The sequence below is a fragment of the Drosophila innubila genome (assembly GCF_004354385.1).
Source record: "Drosophila innubila isolate TH190305 chromosome 2R unlocalized genomic scaffold, UK_Dinn_1.0 1_C_2R, whole genome shotgun sequence".
Classification (NCBI taxonomy): domain Eukaryota; kingdom Metazoa; phylum Arthropoda; class Insecta; order Diptera; family Drosophilidae; genus Drosophila; species Drosophila innubila.
The window spans coordinates 8,391,472-8,410,974 of NW_022995374.1; the positions used below are offsets into that span (position 1 = coordinate 8,391,472).

Below are 19,503 nucleotides of genomic sequence, written 5' to 3' on the forward strand. Positions count from 1 at the left end.
CGAACGATAGTTGAGAGTACGCTGCTATTTGCCGCTTACAGTTGAGAGCCTCTCTAAATCATTTTGAGACAGTCCACAGCAGTAAGAAATAGATACAGATACATACATATATATATTCTATATATATATATATGTAGATGGCACAGGGGTCAGACAAAGCTGAATGAGGGCAAACTTAATGGAGTAGCTAAATTTATTGTCTTTAATTTGCTTTATCGCTGCAAATGCGTTTGAAAATGCAATGGTTAATCGAATTAAATAAATTTCCGTATACATTCACTGAGTTCAAGAATCAATACTCAACTCAACACTCAGAAATTCTCCTGATATTAGTTTTCTAGGATGTACTTCCTATTATTAAAAAAATCTCTTTTTTTTGAATAAATTACCCTTTTCTGAGAATCAGTAATTCGGGCTCAAGACACATAAAAAAAAATCTAGAAGTATATTTCTTAAGCGTACATCTGCGTAGTTCTAAAATTAGTATATTTTATTTATATTGTTTGAATTTCCTTATTTTAGAAACAACAAACTTAATCAACTAGGGTTAATTTAGCGCTAGTATTAAAAACAACTAAAATAAAAATAAAAATAGGACTTCCATATTTCGGAAATTATTTTTCTGAAAATAGCTACGGTAATTTTCTAAGGTAATGGAAAATTAAAAATTTTTCCAACTATCTGTCTATTTTAAAACAAAGTTTAATTTTTCAAATGGAGCTAATTAATTGTTCTAAGTGTGCATTGTTTGTATGAATTAAGATATTGTTCAAAATTTGCCAAAATGTGGGGTCAACAGTGAAAACTCTCTCCACAATAACTGTTAGACTACCTGTACGGTTATGACTGATAAGCCGCATTATTAACGCCACGTCAAATTCAGCACACGCATAATTTCATCAAAAACTCCCTCATACTTTAATAGCATAGCTCTGTGGCAAATGTAAGTCGACCTCATGATTTTGTATTTTGGCACCTGCTGCTCATATTTCGTTTTCGTTTTTATTTTTGTTGTTTTGTTTATTTTTTTTACAACTTTAACATTGTTCTCCCGTCCAATAGAGATCAGGCAACATAATAACAACATTATTTATACAGACACAAAGTACAGCAAAGTGTGAGAACAACAACAACAATGAGATGAGTAACACAGCACACTCACACACACACACACACAGAGACACACTTATATGTACACGCACAACATGGTGGCATTTTAAACACATGTAAACAAAACCGTTGAATTAAACCGAAAATTAGCATCGATTAAAGTCAAGAAGTGACTACCCCCTGCAATAGCCCCCTTACCAAAAACACCACCTTATCAGTAACAAAGCCAAAATACGCATACACACACACACACAAACACACACACATGCACACACAAAGAGAGTTTATCTTGCACAGCAGCGCTGCTTTAAACAAATTTTAACATAATTTAAACATGTGTTGAAGGCGCACACGCTGCGTATGCTTAATCCGCTTTTAATCCGTTTTTAGGCGCGCCAGTAACGTGCGCGCCTCTCAACATAACCTCAACAACAAGAGCGAGGACTAACCTAACCTAATCTAACCTGCACAACAACAACAACAACAACAGTAATAACAACAACAACAACAACAAGAGTGGCAACTAAATGCAGCCTCTGATAAGGCAAACACGACGCCAACGGCGCTGCTGACGTCCTTGGTGGGTCCATTGAGGGTGCCAGCATAAATAAATAATAGGGTGTATAAGTAACTGTCTGTGTCTATGTGTGTGTGCGTGTGTGCGTGTGTGTGTGGGCGTGTGTTGAGGTGTTTGCAAGACTGCAAAAATATTATTGCGCTCGCGGGCTTCAACACACTTGCGGTTCTTCTTGTCAGTTGTTGTTGCTGTTGTTGTTGTTGTTGTTATTAGACAGTTGCGGCCTCTCACTATAAAGGCTCGTGTATAGGGTTGCCCCAAAGTGTGGTTATGTCTGCTGCCAGAGTTGCCTGCTACTTATCATATGCAAATGTTTCAAAATGTTTGTGCTCATAAATTCCAACAAGATGCACATATGAATAGTGTCTACCTATCTCCTACCCCCTCAACCACCTCCTCCTCAGCTCTCACCCCTCACGAATTATCCATAGTTGAGCCTGTTTGTCTGGCATGTCATAAATTCATTAGTGTGTGTTTTTATGACGCCCGTCTGCCTTCGCGTCTATTGCCTTGAAGTAAGTACTCGCATCTTCCTTGAATTAGTGATGTGAAAGTAACTTTCCCTCAGGTTTTATGTGCTGCATAAAAATATATGATATAGAGCCAAGGTTACAGCCAACTGACCGGTTAATAGCATATGACCAATATTATAATCTAACAGGTCTTTCTTATAAAAGATAGCTATAACTAACTCGTAGCATTTTTATGAATTTTGTGAACTAGTAAAACTGCAAGCAGCGCCTTAATTTCAAATGCCCTTTGAACTATCAAGTGCATTCTAATTTAATCGAATTGACCATTTGTGCTAATTGAGTTAATTTAGAGAAATTACAAATGAAAAGCGTTACAATTGAGAAATAATAGCTTTAGCTGAGTTAAAATAAACAAAACCAAATAAATTTGTGACAAACTTAATACTTCATGTGTAATTAATTGAATGATACTTTTCATATGAGTATAAATACTGTTGATTAGCTTAAGAAACCAGGGGAAAAATATACTTCAAATTTATATTTCTAATTAATTATGGCTTTCTGAACAATTTGTATCACTTGCTGATGAAGTAAATTCAAGCATTTATTTATCTGATGATAGACGATTTCACATTTGCTTTTAAGCACTTTTCATTTTGCCTTTTTCGTTATTTTGCAGTTCTCCGACGAAACCTTGGCCTGCTTTCAACATGTCCATCTTCAATAGGAAGCAGACATTTGAGCCGTATTTCTATTTACAATTTCTGCATCTCTTCTCACTTTTTATGCAGCTTTCTATAGTTGGCCTGACGCGTTGCTTTCTTAGTTTTAGCTTCGTTTTGCATGGTAAATGTAATTTATACAAAATTAATTTACGTCATAAAAAGACTTTTGTGCCTGGGCCAACGGGGGGGTTGAGGCGGGTAAGGGACAAACTGCCGACTGCTGACTGCTGACTGTGAGCTGTTGATGTCATAAATGTTGCATGGCACAAATACAAAAAATACACACACTTACACAAAGAGCAATACACACACACACACACACACACACACGCTCAAATAGAAACAGAAGAGCAACAAATATGCATCGAAATAAAATAAAATATAAGCTCAAAAGTAGTAAAACCTAAAGCCCTGGCCAAAAGGCCCAAAAGCTGTGCACAATTTATGCATGAACACGCCCCCTTTAGCGCCTCCAAAGCCTGGCAACATTTTGTTGCACTCACATCGGGTTGTTGCCTATTGTAAATGCAGCTTAGAATTTGCTGCAAATAAAGTGAAATGGCAACGGGCTGCTCCAAAATTCCAAACACACAGCAAAGAAGAGGAACAGAAACAGAAGACGAAGACGAAGACGAAGAAGGGGCAGGCAAAAGTGAGAGAAAAGCCAGCAAGGCAGCGACAGGACCAAGCAACAAGAACAACCACAACAACAACAACAACAGCAACAACAAAAAATTGGCAATTTAACATTTGACGTTTTCTACGAGACTTGTTCAAACAATATACTTGGGAATTTGTTTTAATGCTCAGTCGAGGCTTGAGTTTGGCGGAGTTGACGGGCGGCTGCCTTAAGCTCCATACGAGACATAAGAACCAGGACCTAGTACCAACAACATGGCCAAGACAAAGGCGAGAGCGATGACGAGGGCGAGGGGGAGGGCGAGGGGGCGAGCCAATGTGACTGGGGCAAGAGGCAACTGGCAATAATGGCTTTAAATTTTTATTAGATGACGACGCTTATGCGCCTTAGTTGCCTTAACGTACATGCTGCCACGGCACGTTGCAGCTGCTTGAAATGTTGAAATGTTGAAATGTTGTTGAAAATGCAATGCACTTGCTATTGTTGCAACATACTAGTGGAGTACGCTTTGTTTGTTTGTTAGTGAGCTAAGAATTTGCCAGTTAGGTGTACTATTCACACACACATACTCACACATATACACAATGGCCATCAAGCTGCTCATGTAGAAATAAGCATAAGCACTAATTACCCAAAATAAAATACAAATACGAGCATGTTGAGAGCATATGGCAACAAAGTCAAGTCGAAACTAAGATACACTATAAGGAATTAACAAATATTTATATTGCTATGGCTACAAATTGTATAGAATTTACAAATCTATTTAATCAATCAGTCGAGAGACTAAATCATCATTCAATTGTCTCAATTTGTCTCTAGTGATTCAGAGGAAATACATGTCAGTTGTAAGGCATACTCTAGTTTATATATGAACTCTCTTTACGCTTATATGTGTGTGTGTGCTTGTGTGTTTGTGTCCGTTTAGCTAGTTGCCCCTGAGCGTATGCTACACTTTATTTAATGTGGCTGCTGTCGCCTAATTCGCATAATTACGCGCTTATTATTTTTGCAAACTGTCTCTGTCGCCATCTCGCTCTGACCAGCATTCCCAAGCACACAGGCAAATATTTATACATATATTTATATATAAATTCGAGCACATATATATGTATAATTGTTGTTGTGTGTGTGCGTAATTGTATTTCGCTTTGCGTGTATCCAGTAATTGTATTATTTGCATGATTTTATTATTTTCGACGCTGCCGCTCAGCAGCGACAGCAGGCGACGTGAGGCGCCACGAGGCGAGGCGAGGCGACATTAGATGAGGCAAAAACGACGCGCAGTGACCATAATTAACCAAATAAATAAAACAGTCGAAAACTGTCCAGCAGATATAACGGCATTATAGTAAAGCCTAGAGGGAAACGGAAGTGGAAATGGATAGAACCGAAAAACAAATACGGCCACTGCAAATATGTAAAGTTAACTCTATACACACACACACACACACATTAATTTACACACTGCATGTATGTATATATTGGTAGTGTTATTGAGTATTGTCTATGCCCCGTGGGTTAGATTTGGGCTTTTTGTTCATTGCCGCCCTGACAACAGCAAATTAAATGGCTGTCATTTCATTTTTTATACCCTATGGAAGCGGCGCAAGTGTATGGCAAAGACCCAGACCACATAAACTGTAATTATATCAGTTTACAAATAATAAAATATTTAAATATTTAACGATTAACGGTTGTCAGATAGTGTTCAGCAATTTAAAAAAATATTGTATTTTTATTTAACTGAGAAAATAAACAAAATAATTTAAGCGTTCAAATCAATTTCAAATTGAATATAAAGCGTATTTCTTTTTGCCGTATCTGAAGTAATGCAAATAGCTTACGAATAATTCAAAGGTATATATAAATTTTAATTATGTGTCAGATATATTTGCAGTAATATTCGAAATTTCAAAAAAATGTGACATTTTCAAATTAAATATTCTTCTTAAAGCAAATATTTTAATCAAACTTTTCAAAAGTTGATTTGATAGCTAAATTTGATAACGAATTTATATGAAAATTTATTGCTGCACAAATTTAAAGGGCATTTATTAGTCGACTACTCTTTGTTGTAATTTTGCTAGTAGTTTTTTTCGCTTTGCTTGAACCACAGTTTGTTCGTTGGATTACTTATTGGCTGGCTTGCAAATTCGTTATTACTGTTTGTCTGTTTGGCTTTGTATTATGAAGTTGTGAGCATAACTAATTGAAAAGTTTTTGTCGCATTTTTCGCTTTGTTCTGCTTGGTTAGCGGATTTGCAGCTTGCAGCAAACGAGCTATGAGTTCATCCTTCTTATGACCAGAATAAAAACTATTTAAAGAGCTTAACAATGTCGAGCAGAAGACAAATGTTGTTCAAATGATGAGATCAGGCCAACAGCTTGTCAATATGCATAAGTATGTACTTACAAATATTCGATTCACTTAATAAATCTAATGAGTATCTCGTAGTTTCCATTAAATACGAGTATATTATTAAACATTTTGCTAAAATCCCGTCAATGTAATGGGCTCAATACATTTTCTGATACAATGACTGGACTAGACATCAGTCACTTTCTTGGGAAATATTTGTAGATATGTCAAAGTGCTTCAAGTAATGCTGTAATTATATATAGTATACAATGGACTTGTAATCGAAATTAAATTTCTTCATATGTATTTATTGTTATTTCTTATTATTCGATGGTTATTCAATAAAAGGTCACTTCAGAGAAAAAGAGAGTGATAGATAGAGTGATCAACAAGAATTGTAATCAATTAAGTTTTATAAAAAAAATTGAAGTATAACGATTATTTAGAAAAAAATATTAAAGTATGAAAAATTGGACAGTGATGAAAAAAAATTTTTATTACTAATTTTGTTACAGAGTTAAATTAGAGGCCAAATAAAGATCAAATAGATATTCCGCAAGGAAATCGATTAAGATTTGACAAAGTTATGACAATTCGAAGATTTCGAAAATATGTCAAGAAGAAAGTATGAAAAAAATTTACAGTGATGGAAAAAAATGATTTGATGCTGAATCAAACATTGTTAATTGTTGTCAACACTTTCTATTTGTTATTGAAGTCTGAAATTTCTAACAAAAAGATACGATCGTGAAGAATGCACGACTAATAGATACTGTGCATTGAGTTACTGAAGTTACTTCAAAACTGTTACAAGTATGCTGACATCCACATTTAAATTCAGTCACCTTGTAATACTATTAAGTGAATTTTATGTGCTTTGAAAAGTTTTGATAAAGCTAATTCGATTGTTTACTGTTTATTAAAGGCCTACTCTAAACTTGTAACTTAAGAGTCCTTTCCAAGTCACATCCGGTAGCGACATTGCTTGCACAATCCCACAATCACGTTGATGCCGCTGGGAATATTACAAGCACACCAACAATCACACACACACACAAACACACACATACACAGTGAGCAATTGAATAGCCTTTTGCTGGCAGCTTGTTACGTTAAGGGCTCATGACTCACAGCCGCCAATAACCACACAAATTACATTTATTTAAGTTCCGTCACATCAAACGTTTACGGCCTTTGCCCACAGTCACACACACACACACAGAGTCTCTCCTCTCTGCTCATAACTCAAATTCTCCATGCAACAATTGCCCATCTAATTCACTCAACTGCTCACCTGTTTGCTCGCTCCACTGACATCGTCATCGTCATCTTCATCGTCATCTTCGTTCTTGTTCTTGCCAAGAAGCTGCCGGCAGTTAATGTTGTCTGATTTCATTAGCGCTGTTCCCGAGACTGTGCCACCTTCCCTTCCCCGTTCCCTCTTCTATCTTCATCAGCGGCACCCAAAAACGCAAACGCGTATTGACAGTTTTCGTTGGCTGCCAACCTTAAAGATACACGCGTAATTTATCTCTTCACTTTTGTCGACTGCTTCGCACGCCAATTAGATGACCCGCTCCCCATCCCTTTCCTCTTCACACCACCCACCGCTCACTCTGCTGGCCCGCACAGCCACTAAAGCATTTTACATGAACTTGAATGAGCTTATTATTGGTTTTGCTTTTGTCGATGCCTGTCAATATTATTGATACCCATGCTAAACGTATTTATATACATATTCTTTTTTTGTGCTGCTCTGTTTATAGGCCTGGATATTTTCCCACTGGGCTAAGCTTCCACAGCAAGACGCTTGTTGTGGCTAATTTGCTTTTATTATTCGCATTAAATTTGATGCTTATGTTTATGTTTTTTTCTAATAAAAGCCGAGAGCCGATAGAAATTGAGACATTGTTGCCAGTGCGAATTAGCCGGAAAATGTTTCGAACTTATCCGCATCGTTGCCGTGCATTTTAATGGCCAGTTTAGACCAACAGTTGCAGCACCAGCAACAACAGCAGCAGCTGCTGTTGCCACTCGTAAGCAAACGCAATGATTGGAAATGGCCAACAACGGTGAAGTCTACCGTTAAGTGATATTATCATTTCCGACATGTGATTCGTCCACCAAGACATTTGGATATTTGAACAAGCCAACGAAATTGGACGGTATCGTAGAATATTAGAACAGAAGTTTCGATAAATATGCAAATAATTCCTTAAAATGTATTATATTTATAATTAAAAGAAGCACAACTTTAATTTGGCACAGGTACAGCTAAATAAGTGTCCAGATTTGGTATTTAAAAAAATTTCAAAGTATGTATTCTTTCTCTCGTAAATTTATTAAACTTTATATTTTTACATTTACATACAAAAGATAAAAAAAAACGTACACAATTTCAAAACTTTTATGGTTATATTTCAAGTTAAAGAAAATTAAAACAATATGCATGTGATATTTATAATTTAAGCCAATTAAAACGAGTTGAAATATTTATTTTAATTTAAATTCAGACTTTTCTTTAATAATGAAAAATATTCATACGATTGTTCTGATTTTTTTTAACAAATTTTTCATACAAAAATCATTGTCATCATTTAAGTATTTGCAATGCTTGATGGCGAAAAAAAATATCATTTCATATATCATATACCAAAGATATAAAACATATAAATGAAATTGAACACATTTTTTTTCTAAATACAAGAATAGCAAAAAATGCATTAATATTTTTAACTTTGACTATAAGTCGCTGTGCGATGAGTATATTAAACATTTGGTTAAAATGAACCTTACTTGACCAATCCACCTGATTCTCTCAGTTTTCTGTACCTTTGGCTACCTTTGTTATCCGTTCTACACATTTAACACAGCCGGATAACCCTAGCCAAGCTTAATTAAAATCTTGTTGTCTGGCAAATTTCAATTATATTTTGTGACCTATCAGTGACAACAATAAACAAAGCGAATCGCTAAACAACAACACACCCCCCTCAAAACAATGACCTGCCCGCAGATTCCCACTATGCCCCTCTTCACCTTCTCCTCCGTGACAATATTCGTTCTTTTGTTTGTTATGATATTCGCATATACGTGTATGTACGTATGTATGCATATGTATGTATGTTGGTGTATATATAGGTAAAGGTCTCTCTTCACATGCCCCCTGCCAGCGCAGCGCATATGTGTCATAAAAACAGGCGACACATAACTCTGTGCCCCACATCCCCTGTACCAGTTGCCAGTTACCCAACTTCCTCTGCCTGCCCCAGCAACGGCATCTCTCTTTCCGTCCTGCGGGGCGTGCTGTTGTTGTTTTGTTTTTTATGCCACACCTCGATGCAAATCATTGCCACATCTGACGCACATGTGGCACGTAACAGACACAGAGACAAGCTCGTGTACATCGTTGCCAGTGCAGGATTTGTCTGTTTTGCGATTGTCGTCTCCGTCGGCGGCGGCAGCAGCAGCAGCAGCGGCGGCTGGCGCTTGACTGCTCCTACCCCATTTCCCACTTCCACTCCCACTCTATCCTTCTCTGTCCCTCTCTCACACACTCTCTCGTTCTGCTGTCGTCTGACATTTTGTAGGCGCTATGGCGTGCGAAATTGTAAATTTTTTTGTGTCTCCTGGTCTCGCTACCGCTGCTCCTTCTGCTCCTCCTGCTCATCTCATTCCACCGCATGCTGCTCCGTCTGCTGGTGTCCATGTTATGCTTTGTTGTTTTTGGGCATATGCATTATTAAGAATATACTCAGCTGTCAACAAGTCAACGTCTGGCAACCCACGCAGCTTCTTTCTTCCCAGTCTCTCCCCATGCCGAAACATTTGAATTTTGGTATGCCCTTTTTTTAAGCTGTACTACATATCTAATTGGCGGTGGTTCAGTGGTTCAGTGATTGGTCGGTTTGACCCGCAGCTGCTTTTAGTGTGCTGCTCAAGGTCGGAATTTAGCGTCTGCTTGTAAATGTGTTAGTCCGTAATGCTCCGACAGCTAAATTAATCCATGGGTTAGCCACATTGAACAACTGCTGATTTAAGTGCTTTAACTCCCACTGTGCTCCCTGCTCTGTGTCACCCGGGGTGCTAATGATCGCTGTTATTGAACTCTCAACTGACAGCTTCAGTTTACAGTTTCAGTTGGGGTTCCATTTGCCCACATTCCCAGTTTCCAGTTCCCAGTCTAGCCATGGCCTTAACTGGCCCGTCGATGAATCATGAGTACGTGCCCAAAGTTGTACTTTGGAGTTTTTTCCGCTTTTGCTGCTTGAGCGGGAAAACTTGACTCTGCTTGACCTGCACCAACAACAGTGTGCGATTTTTCCAAGTTCTGTTTAAAAATTTATTTCATATTTTCGCTGACATAACGAGGAGGCAGAGGCGCACAAAACTGGAGCTGAGTTGGCCGCTTTGCTATTTACCTTTCATTTATTAGAGATGAAAAAAATAACGCGACTGTTGCAGTTACACGCCCCCTCCTCCCTATCTCCTCCCTTTCTGTCCCAGTTTTGGCCTCTCCAACAGAATGGCTAACCACACTTTTTGGCTCGTCACTTTTGCTCATTGGACACGTGTTCACAAATATTTGTGCTACGTGGCTGCACACCTTGCAGCCCCTTCATCCCGCCACCTCATCATCCCGCATTCCCTTTTCATTTGCCCCTTTGTGTACCCTAGACTCGACAATTTTAAAGCGGGTAGGCACGCCTAGTTTGCATATGGCACAAACAACATCTGATAGCCAACAAGTTGTAATTACTATTAAAAAAAAAACCAAACCGACAATGCCTGACTAGCAGTTACCCTATAATTAGAGTGTTTACTTTACAGTCATAAGTATTAGTGCATTTAATTATAATATATAAATCAACTTGACTACATATTTTAATTTTATGACTACTCATTGTGTACAGGGTATTTGATTTACAGCGTATTAACAAAAGCTGTTCGTTATTGGAATTGAAAATTATTTCATGCTATGGTTTTAATAATCCAGCGATATTTTGCAATGTCGATTATTTACACAGCTTATACAAAAAATGCGGAAACGGAAGCAAAAAGAAAAATGTTGCCAGAGAATATCGACAAATTTACCGGACGCACATATTTCCATGTTGTTTCCCCTAGTTCTTTTTTTGTATGTGCGACGCTGATTTTCAATAAACACGAGACATGAGATTCGGACTCGCGATGGGTTTAAAACCATTTGCCGGTCGCTTGGCAGCTGATAATTTTTCGATTTTCATTTTCATTTTGTGGCCCGTTGCAATTTAATTTTTGTTTAGCGGCAATTTAGGCGCCGACACACAAAGTGTTCTCCACTCTATTCATGTGTAAGTGAGTTCTCTCTCTCCGTCCACTGTCCTCTTTCTCCGTCTCTCTTTCTGTCTGTTTGCACTGTTTGATATTGAAATTTAATGTCGAGGTGAAATTGAGGTAGATGCACTTTAAGCCAAAATCAAACGATGTGGTTGGCAATGTTTGTTGATTGTACGAGCATGTGTTGATGTTTGTATTGGATTCTCGACTCTGGATTCTGGATTCTGGATACAAATTCCTGTCGTTTTTGGCGGCCAACCGTTTATTGTTGTCTGCTCTTGGGATCAATATTTGCACAAGTCTGCTTTTGGGTTCGACTTATTACATTTTGTGCGTATATATTTTGTGTTTTTGTGGTTATCTAATTGATGAATAAAACATAAATTTAAATACATACAAACTTTCCAAATTTGAGCTAGGAATTTTGTTTAAATACTTGAAATCTTTAAGGTGCATACTTTTCGGCCTTTACACAATTGTTTAATTCAAAGCATCAAAGCGAATCCAATACATTCTAGTACATTCCGAAAAAATTATTTCGGTAAAAGGTTCTATTTCAGTTATCTTCTTTCGGTGTTGGTATCAGTACCGGTACTTAACGGTACATCTATCAATTTTGAAAAATTTGAATATGATAAAGTGTCGTTTTATAATAATTATGACATTGAAGTAAATATCTAGATCCAGAGGAATATAATTTTTTGAACTAATCAAAATGACATTCCGCTTGAAAATCGATTTAGTTGTGACAAAGCTATGACGTATTGAAGTTGGTCAGACATTGGATCTAGTAACCTTACAAGTCAAAATTTTTGTTCAATTTCCTATGAATTTTGACAAGAAAATGAAACGTCTCAGAATCAAGTTTCAAGTGTTGTTTTATACTAATTATGATATAAGGAGTTGATTAAAAGTAAGAACTTGAGATTTAAAATTTTGAATTTTCAAAATTTCAAAGGGGGTACCCTTACCATCAAAATCGAATTCTAGTAAAAAATAATTTTTTTTAAAAAGTTAATATTTTTTAAATGCAGAATGAATAAAGAGGCCAAACCATGATTAAAATGACATTCCGCTTGAAAATCGGTTCAGTGTTGGCGAAGTTATGACGTATTGAAGTTGGTCAGACATTGGATCTAGTAACCTTACAAGTCTAAATTTTTGTTCAATTTTCTATGAATTTTGACAAGAAAATGAAACGTCTCAGAATCAAGTTTCAAGTGTTGTTTTATACTAATTATGATATAAGGAGTTGATTAAAAGTAAAAACTTGAGATTTAAAATTTTGAATTTTAAAAATTTCAAAGGGGGTACCCTTACCATCAAAATCGAATTCTAGTAAAAAATATTTTTTTTTTAAAAAGTTAATATTTTTTAAATGCAGAATGAATAAAGAGGCCAAACCATGATTAAAATGACATTCCGCTTGAAAATCGGTTTAGTTTTGACAAAGTTATGACGGATTGAAGAATTAATTTCGGTTACGGTTTCAGTTCCGGTACTAAAAATTAAACGGTTAGTTTCGGCTAACGGTTCCGATACCGGTTACGGTGTTATTCCCTAGTTTTAATCTCTGTGCATATTATAAGTTTGCTCAGCAAATACTGCAGTTGATTTCAACACTTTGGGGCTATGCATATTGATTATAGCCTGGTTTAAATACTGACTGACCCATTAAAATATATACACACTTGCAACCATTCAACGGCTGCCATTTGCTATCGGTATTTGCTGCATATACTTTTAATCTGTCAATTTATTATAGCCTACTTTTAAGCTGTCTATTTAATGTTTTCAGCAAATTCTCCATGCTGCAACATTTGTTGCATTTTCGTACTCTCCCTTGTATTGGATTCGAATCGTTTATTATTGATACGACGATGGGCAATAGGAAAATAGGGAACACTTGAAGTGCACACTTTATGCTATAATATGGCCTCAAACGTTATCTGAATGGACAGCCATCGAGTCGTGAGTGCGGGCAGTTAAGTTACCTTTTTAAGAATTGCCATAAACAGCATTGCAAAAGATACAAATACCGTTGTAGTTGCTGATATAGATACATTGATATATATATATATATATATATATATAGATGAATACACATGTGAATCGGGACAAAATTCAATTGCATAATGTCGAAGACATTCTTACTAAGCTGGGGGAAACTTACCCGCCGTAACTTTTCGACTATTTGCACTGACATGCAAAGTAGCAGAAAAATTGTCTGGCAAAGTTGGCAATCGGACAGATAGACAGACAGACAGACAGACATTCAGACGGACGGACAGTATACCCTTACTATGTGCCACAACCCTTACTTAAGCTAACATCCTTTCAAGTCAGACGCATAAAGTAGCTCACACTGCAACTGCAGCTGTTGTATCTGTATCTCTATCTTGTAGATTGTTGTTCTTGTTGCCGTTGCTGTTATTGTAGTTGTAGATTGTAAAGCTTTCGCTGGCGCATCTTAAAGATTTTTAACAGCACACAGAGCACAGGACGACGCAAAACTTGTCGAAAATACTCGTATATACGAAAATTGTTTAACAAGTTGAATGCTGCCAACGTTGAGCAGGCTAAAGGAACGGAAAAAATAAATGAAGAACTTTTTTCACCTGCTTGCCTGTTTTGCCATTGCCATTGCCATTGCCGGCCTGTAAAGTTTTCACACCGGGCCATAAGTTTGCCGTTTCTGTCGTTTGCTTTTTAGCAAAACTGAAAATTCCAACAGACGCTTTTGGCTTTAGTTTTCAGCTTCAGTTTCTTGGCTTTTAATTAAATAATTTCTGCCAACAACGGCAGCAGGCGGCAATAAACTGTTTTCCAAGCTTTTGAATGAACATTTCATATTTGATTTAGTTATACGTTTTCTGCAATTATTTCGGCTGGCAAAATATTTAACTGCATTTCCTATTGATTTTAGTGCTTTGTAATCAAGTTGGCAACCTGCAGGCAACCAGGAAATTGACGATCTCCTGCAATTGTTGTGCCTTAGCAAAGCCGGAGCTCTTACCAAAGCCAAAGCCAAATTCAAAGCCAAAAAGCCATTGCCATAGTTAGAGCCATAGCCATAGCTATGGCCAGCAGTCATCCAGGAAGTGAGCGCAGCTGCATTTTGTCTATTTTTCTTCAGTCTTCTTTACACTCCCACACACTCACATGTGTACACACACACACACACCAACACACACATACTCTCATCAAACAACGAATAGGTAGAAAGTTGGAATGTGAGGTAGAGTCAGCGTTTATAGCAATTTTACTTGACTTGTGCTGCTTTGTTTGCTCTTGGTCAATAAATGAGCGTAATATTAAGACATTGATTCGTATGGCCAAGGCTAGAGGTAGAGCTGAAGACTGCATTGCAATGCTTTCCGTTAACTTTGATTGCTATGGTCAATAGAAATGCACCTAGCCCAAAGTTATTACCAGTCGTTTTCTTCCTGTGTCCAGCAAATAGCAAAACGATTTTATAAACCAATAAAAATATCTTCAGATAAACACCCAACAAAACTATAAGCAAAGAAAAACGTATAGAAAAAAATAAAATAGAAATATTAATACTTTAGTTTGACTAAAATCATATTGAAATGCCAAAGTTAATAAGAATTTAGTAAATATCGAAACGTTTTTACCCGCACGGTTTTGGTAGATTTTTCCAAGTATATTATTTATCTTTAAATTAAAACATATAAAAAATTTGGACTATTAAAGATGTTAAGTCATAAGTTGAACTAACTTCATGCATCTATAACTTTGTCAAAACTGAACCGATTTTAAAACGAATTTTATTTTAATAATGGTTTTATCCTACATATTCATTCGGTGACAATTGTTAACACTGTGTGAACTGTATGAGAGTACAATTCGAGAAGCATCCTAGAAGTATGCTACAAAATTTTCATATCCGAAATTAACATCATTGCACAGCGCTTACCTTGAAGTAGGCAACAATATTTTGCAGCTCAGTTGCAAGATGCTCAACTAAATGACAGCACAAGTGTACGCCATGGTTTTTAAAAAGTCAACTAACCAAACTTACTGGACCCCTTCACACACAGAGAGACATACACTCGTACATAACTGTGCACACGTACATACATGCATACAGAGAGAATTTGTGACAAAGCTGATGCTGCCTGCAAGCATGCAGCACTTTGACATGGATGGGGTGCAGCACGGTTGCAACTTGGCCAACGTGCAGTGCAGCGAGCCAAAGGCTAATTCACAGTCAGTGCGCGCACAATGCGCACAAACAGTAAACAGTAGAAACAACAACGACAACCCGTCGCGCACTTCGCCTTTTGTATTGTATTATGACAGCAGCCCCACCTGAAAGTATGCAGTGATTTTTTTTATTTCTCTCATTTTACGTTTCTTTTTTCTAACATGCGGCTCACTCTCTTTCTCTTTCTCATTCTCTGAAAATTGTAAACAAGAACTTACAACAATGGCAAGGTGGCAATTGTTGTCAACGACGCTGTGGTATTCTAGCTGTTCATTGTCCAGGGTCTAGTCCTCATATGTACATGACCCATTCATGGGAGGCACACCAGTATACCACTAGTATGTACTATATACATATGTGTGAGTCTGTCCCAAAGCAGTTGGCATATCAACTGGTCGGACATGGTGTAAACACGTTTAATGTTGTTGCCCATGTCGTCCATTGCATGGGTGCAGTTGCTCCGGCGTCGGTTGCAGTTGCAGCACTGTTGCTACGTTTAATTTAATCTACTAGTCGGGCTGCTACCTTGACATGGACTAGCCCAGTCACCTCACACACACACACACACACGCACACGGACAATATGGCTTAAAGTGGAAGTGTATCTGCGTGTGTGTGTGTGTGTGTGTGTGTGTGTGTGTGTGTGTGTGCGTTGGCTGCTTGAGTGCACCGCAAGTCCATTTAACTTAACTTTGGCCAAACATGCGCTGGCATGAGTTGGGTTTTACGTCCAGTCAATCTCTCCTTCTCTCTCTCCCTCTCTCTCTCTCTCTCTTTCTCTTTCTTTCCCTCTCTTTCTACGTTTTTCTCACTCTGCTGCCTGTCTCACTGCATCACTCAAACGCACGGCCAAATGGTGACAGGACTGCGTGTCCATATCCATATGTGTGCCTCTGTATTTGTGGGCTACGTAATTTGCATGGTCAGCATGCAATGGCAACAACAACGACAACGGCAGCAGATGGGAGGGAAATATGTATGTATGAGACAGAATGAGGCACTGGCAAAAGTCTACCGTTGCTAGCTTAATTGCATGGCACAGCATTGGCAACTTTATGCTACCGAAATTCAATTGCTGATGCCAAAAAGTGTTGTCTGCTTTCGGGCTCGTTATTTTTGCTCCATCGTTTTCTTAGTGTCAGTCCTTAAATATGCATATCTGTTTCTGTTTTTCTTTTTGAATAGTTTTTAAGCATTAATATAAACGAAAATCAAGTGGTCACTTTTAAGCTTTAATTCTTAGTTCCCCTGGCAGATGGTTACACTAGGTAGGCGTTTTGTAGACACTGATAAAATATATTCTTAAAGTTAGAAAATACATCTTGATTTTAAAAGCACTTCAAATAAAGAAAAGTCTTTATTAATAAGATAAACAATTTTAAGACCACAAATATATGTGATAAAAAAACTCTTAATTTTTTAAGAATATTCTTTTTTATAGATTAAAAAGTATTAAATAGATTTTGGTTTTTAAATAATAAAACCTTTGTATATTGTCAAAACAATTACTTGACTAACTGTTTGTATATGTGCATGTGCGTGTTCACGTGACCCAACATACATATGTGTAACTCGAATTACGGATAACGGTAACGAAAAAATTGTATATTGCACAAGTGCTGCAACACGCAAAACATTAAAAGGATTTTTTGCTGCTGCATTGGACAGCGTCAGAGTCAGGGAATCAAAATCAGACCATGTTCTCGTGTGTATGTGTGTGTATCAAGGGCTGGCTAAAAAAATTTTAAACAAATGGTGCGGCATTTACTACTGTTTTTTTCCCGTTGGAATATAAAGCGTACGAATCATTTGCGAGCGATTTAATTTCAATTGCATGGGCGTTAATCAATAACAACAAAGGCCAAGCATTTCAAATATTCTGGTGCATAGAAAAAGCCAACCAGTACGAGTATGCATTTCATACAATTAAAGTAAAAAGATAAATATAAAAAGAAAATAAAAGGTAAAAGAACAAAAAAATTTAAAATTTAATTAGAATTCATATACCTGGAAAAGAGCAAGTACCTGATGGAGAATCATATTGAATGCGCGCCAAACGAGATTTAGCACTTACCTACACTGGTCCTAGTAACATTTTTCAGCACTGCAGAAATCTGGCAACGTTGCCAGACGTTCAAGCGACCAAGGTTAAAATATCTAGTTAAATTTGATGAATAAATTTACTCGTTCAGACGAGCTATAACTGAACTAAATGACCTGGAATTTTGTTCGTCGTTCACTTTAGTAATTAGCTCAATTGAACTAAATCCGAACGATTTGATACAACTCTGCTGCGCTTATAAAAATAAGTGTTTTCTAAACGATTCGACAACACTACAAAACAGCTTACCACCACAACAACAATTTTTGTTACAAACTTTTAAATTTATTAAAATGAGTTATAGCAAAGTATTCGCTTAAGACAGCTAAAATGTATTGAAATTTGCATTAAGAATTTTCAGTTATCGGTAAGAATGCATATTGAGATTACTATAAATAAACTTAAGGCAAACAACTAATCGCATATGAAATTAAAACCCATTTTGTACAGAATTAAAAGGCAACTAAATAATAAACAAACAATGCAAAATGCAAGAAATGCAGCAGACCATTCTTGACCAAATCGTCGTTCTAAGCATTTAAACAAAACAATAACGTGGTCCAAGCAAACAACAAATTTGTTGAAAAGTAAATCTTATTTTTGGCGGCTGTTAATTAACAACAAATGAACGGAGCTCGCAAGTTTAAATCGCTGCGACTTGTGCGCTTTGGCGATATACTGTTTGACCAGCAAAAGCGATTAATTATGCTATGTCGTTCCTGTCAGCGCCATTACATGTGCCTGGAATCTTTTCAGACTCATTTGAGCAAATGCATTGGCATTAAACACATAGTATCGTCAATAGATGAACTGCAGTATGACGAGGATAAGCGAGAGACAAGACTAATTAATGGAAAACAAGAGGTAGGTGACTGTGACTATGATAAAATACCAACTAAATGCATTTCCTTTAAGCTATTCATTTATGAACCCGACGCGGTTCGTAGTGACAACAAGTGCGATATAGACTGGGAAGCGGAGCTTGAGGATCCCCGCTGGTATACAGATGACGCCAAGACACTGCCAAGCAAAGCAAAACAATTGCCCGCCAATGCCAAAGAGAATGTAGCCAGGTCCCGAACGCGATTTCAAGCTAGGAATGAAGCAGTCAAGGAGGATAAACAACAGCAAATGCATGAGTCGCCACAGTTACCAGTCAAACGAATGCGACACTCCACTCCAAAGCGAACCATTCTCACAAACCAACAACAGAGCAAATCTCGCAGCAGCCTGGATCTGCCCACAGCATCGGCTAAAACGAGACCGAACGAAGTGTACGTCGTGAAGAATGTTGTTGAGGACTTAAAGCATCTGGATGCAATGTCAACTGTCCGTGCAGCTGCAACAACGGCAACACCATCAGCATTGCCCATGGTTAGCATACCATCAACAACGACAACAAAATCATCAACAATACCCATGGTCAGCATACCATTAACAACGACAACAAAATCATCAGCTTTACCCATGGCCAGCATACCATCAACGAATCTTTCCAACGGCGACACACAACAAATACTCAATAAACTTCGTGCCTGCGGTGTGGAAGTTAAACGCCGGAACACTCGCGAAACTGTGGAAATTGCTGCGGATGCAGCGGCAATTGCCAAAAAACAACAAGCCCTCGATATAATGCGAAAATTGCAATCCAATGGCATCAAATGCACCAAAGTAAACAAGCCAGGATAATCAATAAGTTTAGTGAACTGTATTTTTAAATATTGTGAAAAGCAAACTCGCATGCCCAGTTTGTAATTCTGTGTCAATAAACAGTTGCCATACTTTTAAAATATATTTTTATTTTGAAATAATAAATTAGAATTATCTTTTTGTTTACGAACTTCGATAGTTGATCATCGCATTGGCACGTTTAAAGTCCATCTCTAATTGTTTAACTAGAGATGGAATATTTTTGAGTATGAAGTATTTGTACAAGAATAAAAAAATATATTATATTTATCAAAA

At 37.3% G+C, this 19,503-nt stretch overlaps 1 protein-coding gene across 1 annotated transcript; it reads left to right on the forward strand.

Moving 5' to 3' along the window:
- The first annotated feature begins 17,819 nt into the window (after positions 1–17,819).
- LOC117783988 lies at positions 17,820–19,330 on the forward strand. The gene is made up of 3 exons (XM_034621575.1): positions 17,820–17,905; positions 17,989–18,402; positions 18,454–19,330. Exons 2-3 carry the CDS (start codon positions 18,163–18,165, stop codon positions 19,225–19,227), a joined length of 1,014 nt encoding a protein of 337 aa, XP_034477466.1. The 5' UTR covers positions 17,820–17,905; positions 17,989–18,162; the 3' UTR covers positions 19,228–19,330.
- Positions 19,331–19,503: the final 173 nt, after the last annotated feature.

Coding starts and splice junctions, on each gene's coding strand:
- LOC117783988 (XM_034621575.1), top strand. CDS start 18,163: ATGAACGGAGCTCGCAAGTTTAAATCGCTGCGACTTGTGCGCTTTGGC. Junction 18,403..18,453: donor TAATTAATGGAAAACAAGAG/GTAGGTGACTGT, acceptor ATTTCCTTTAAG/CTATTCATTTATGAACCCGA.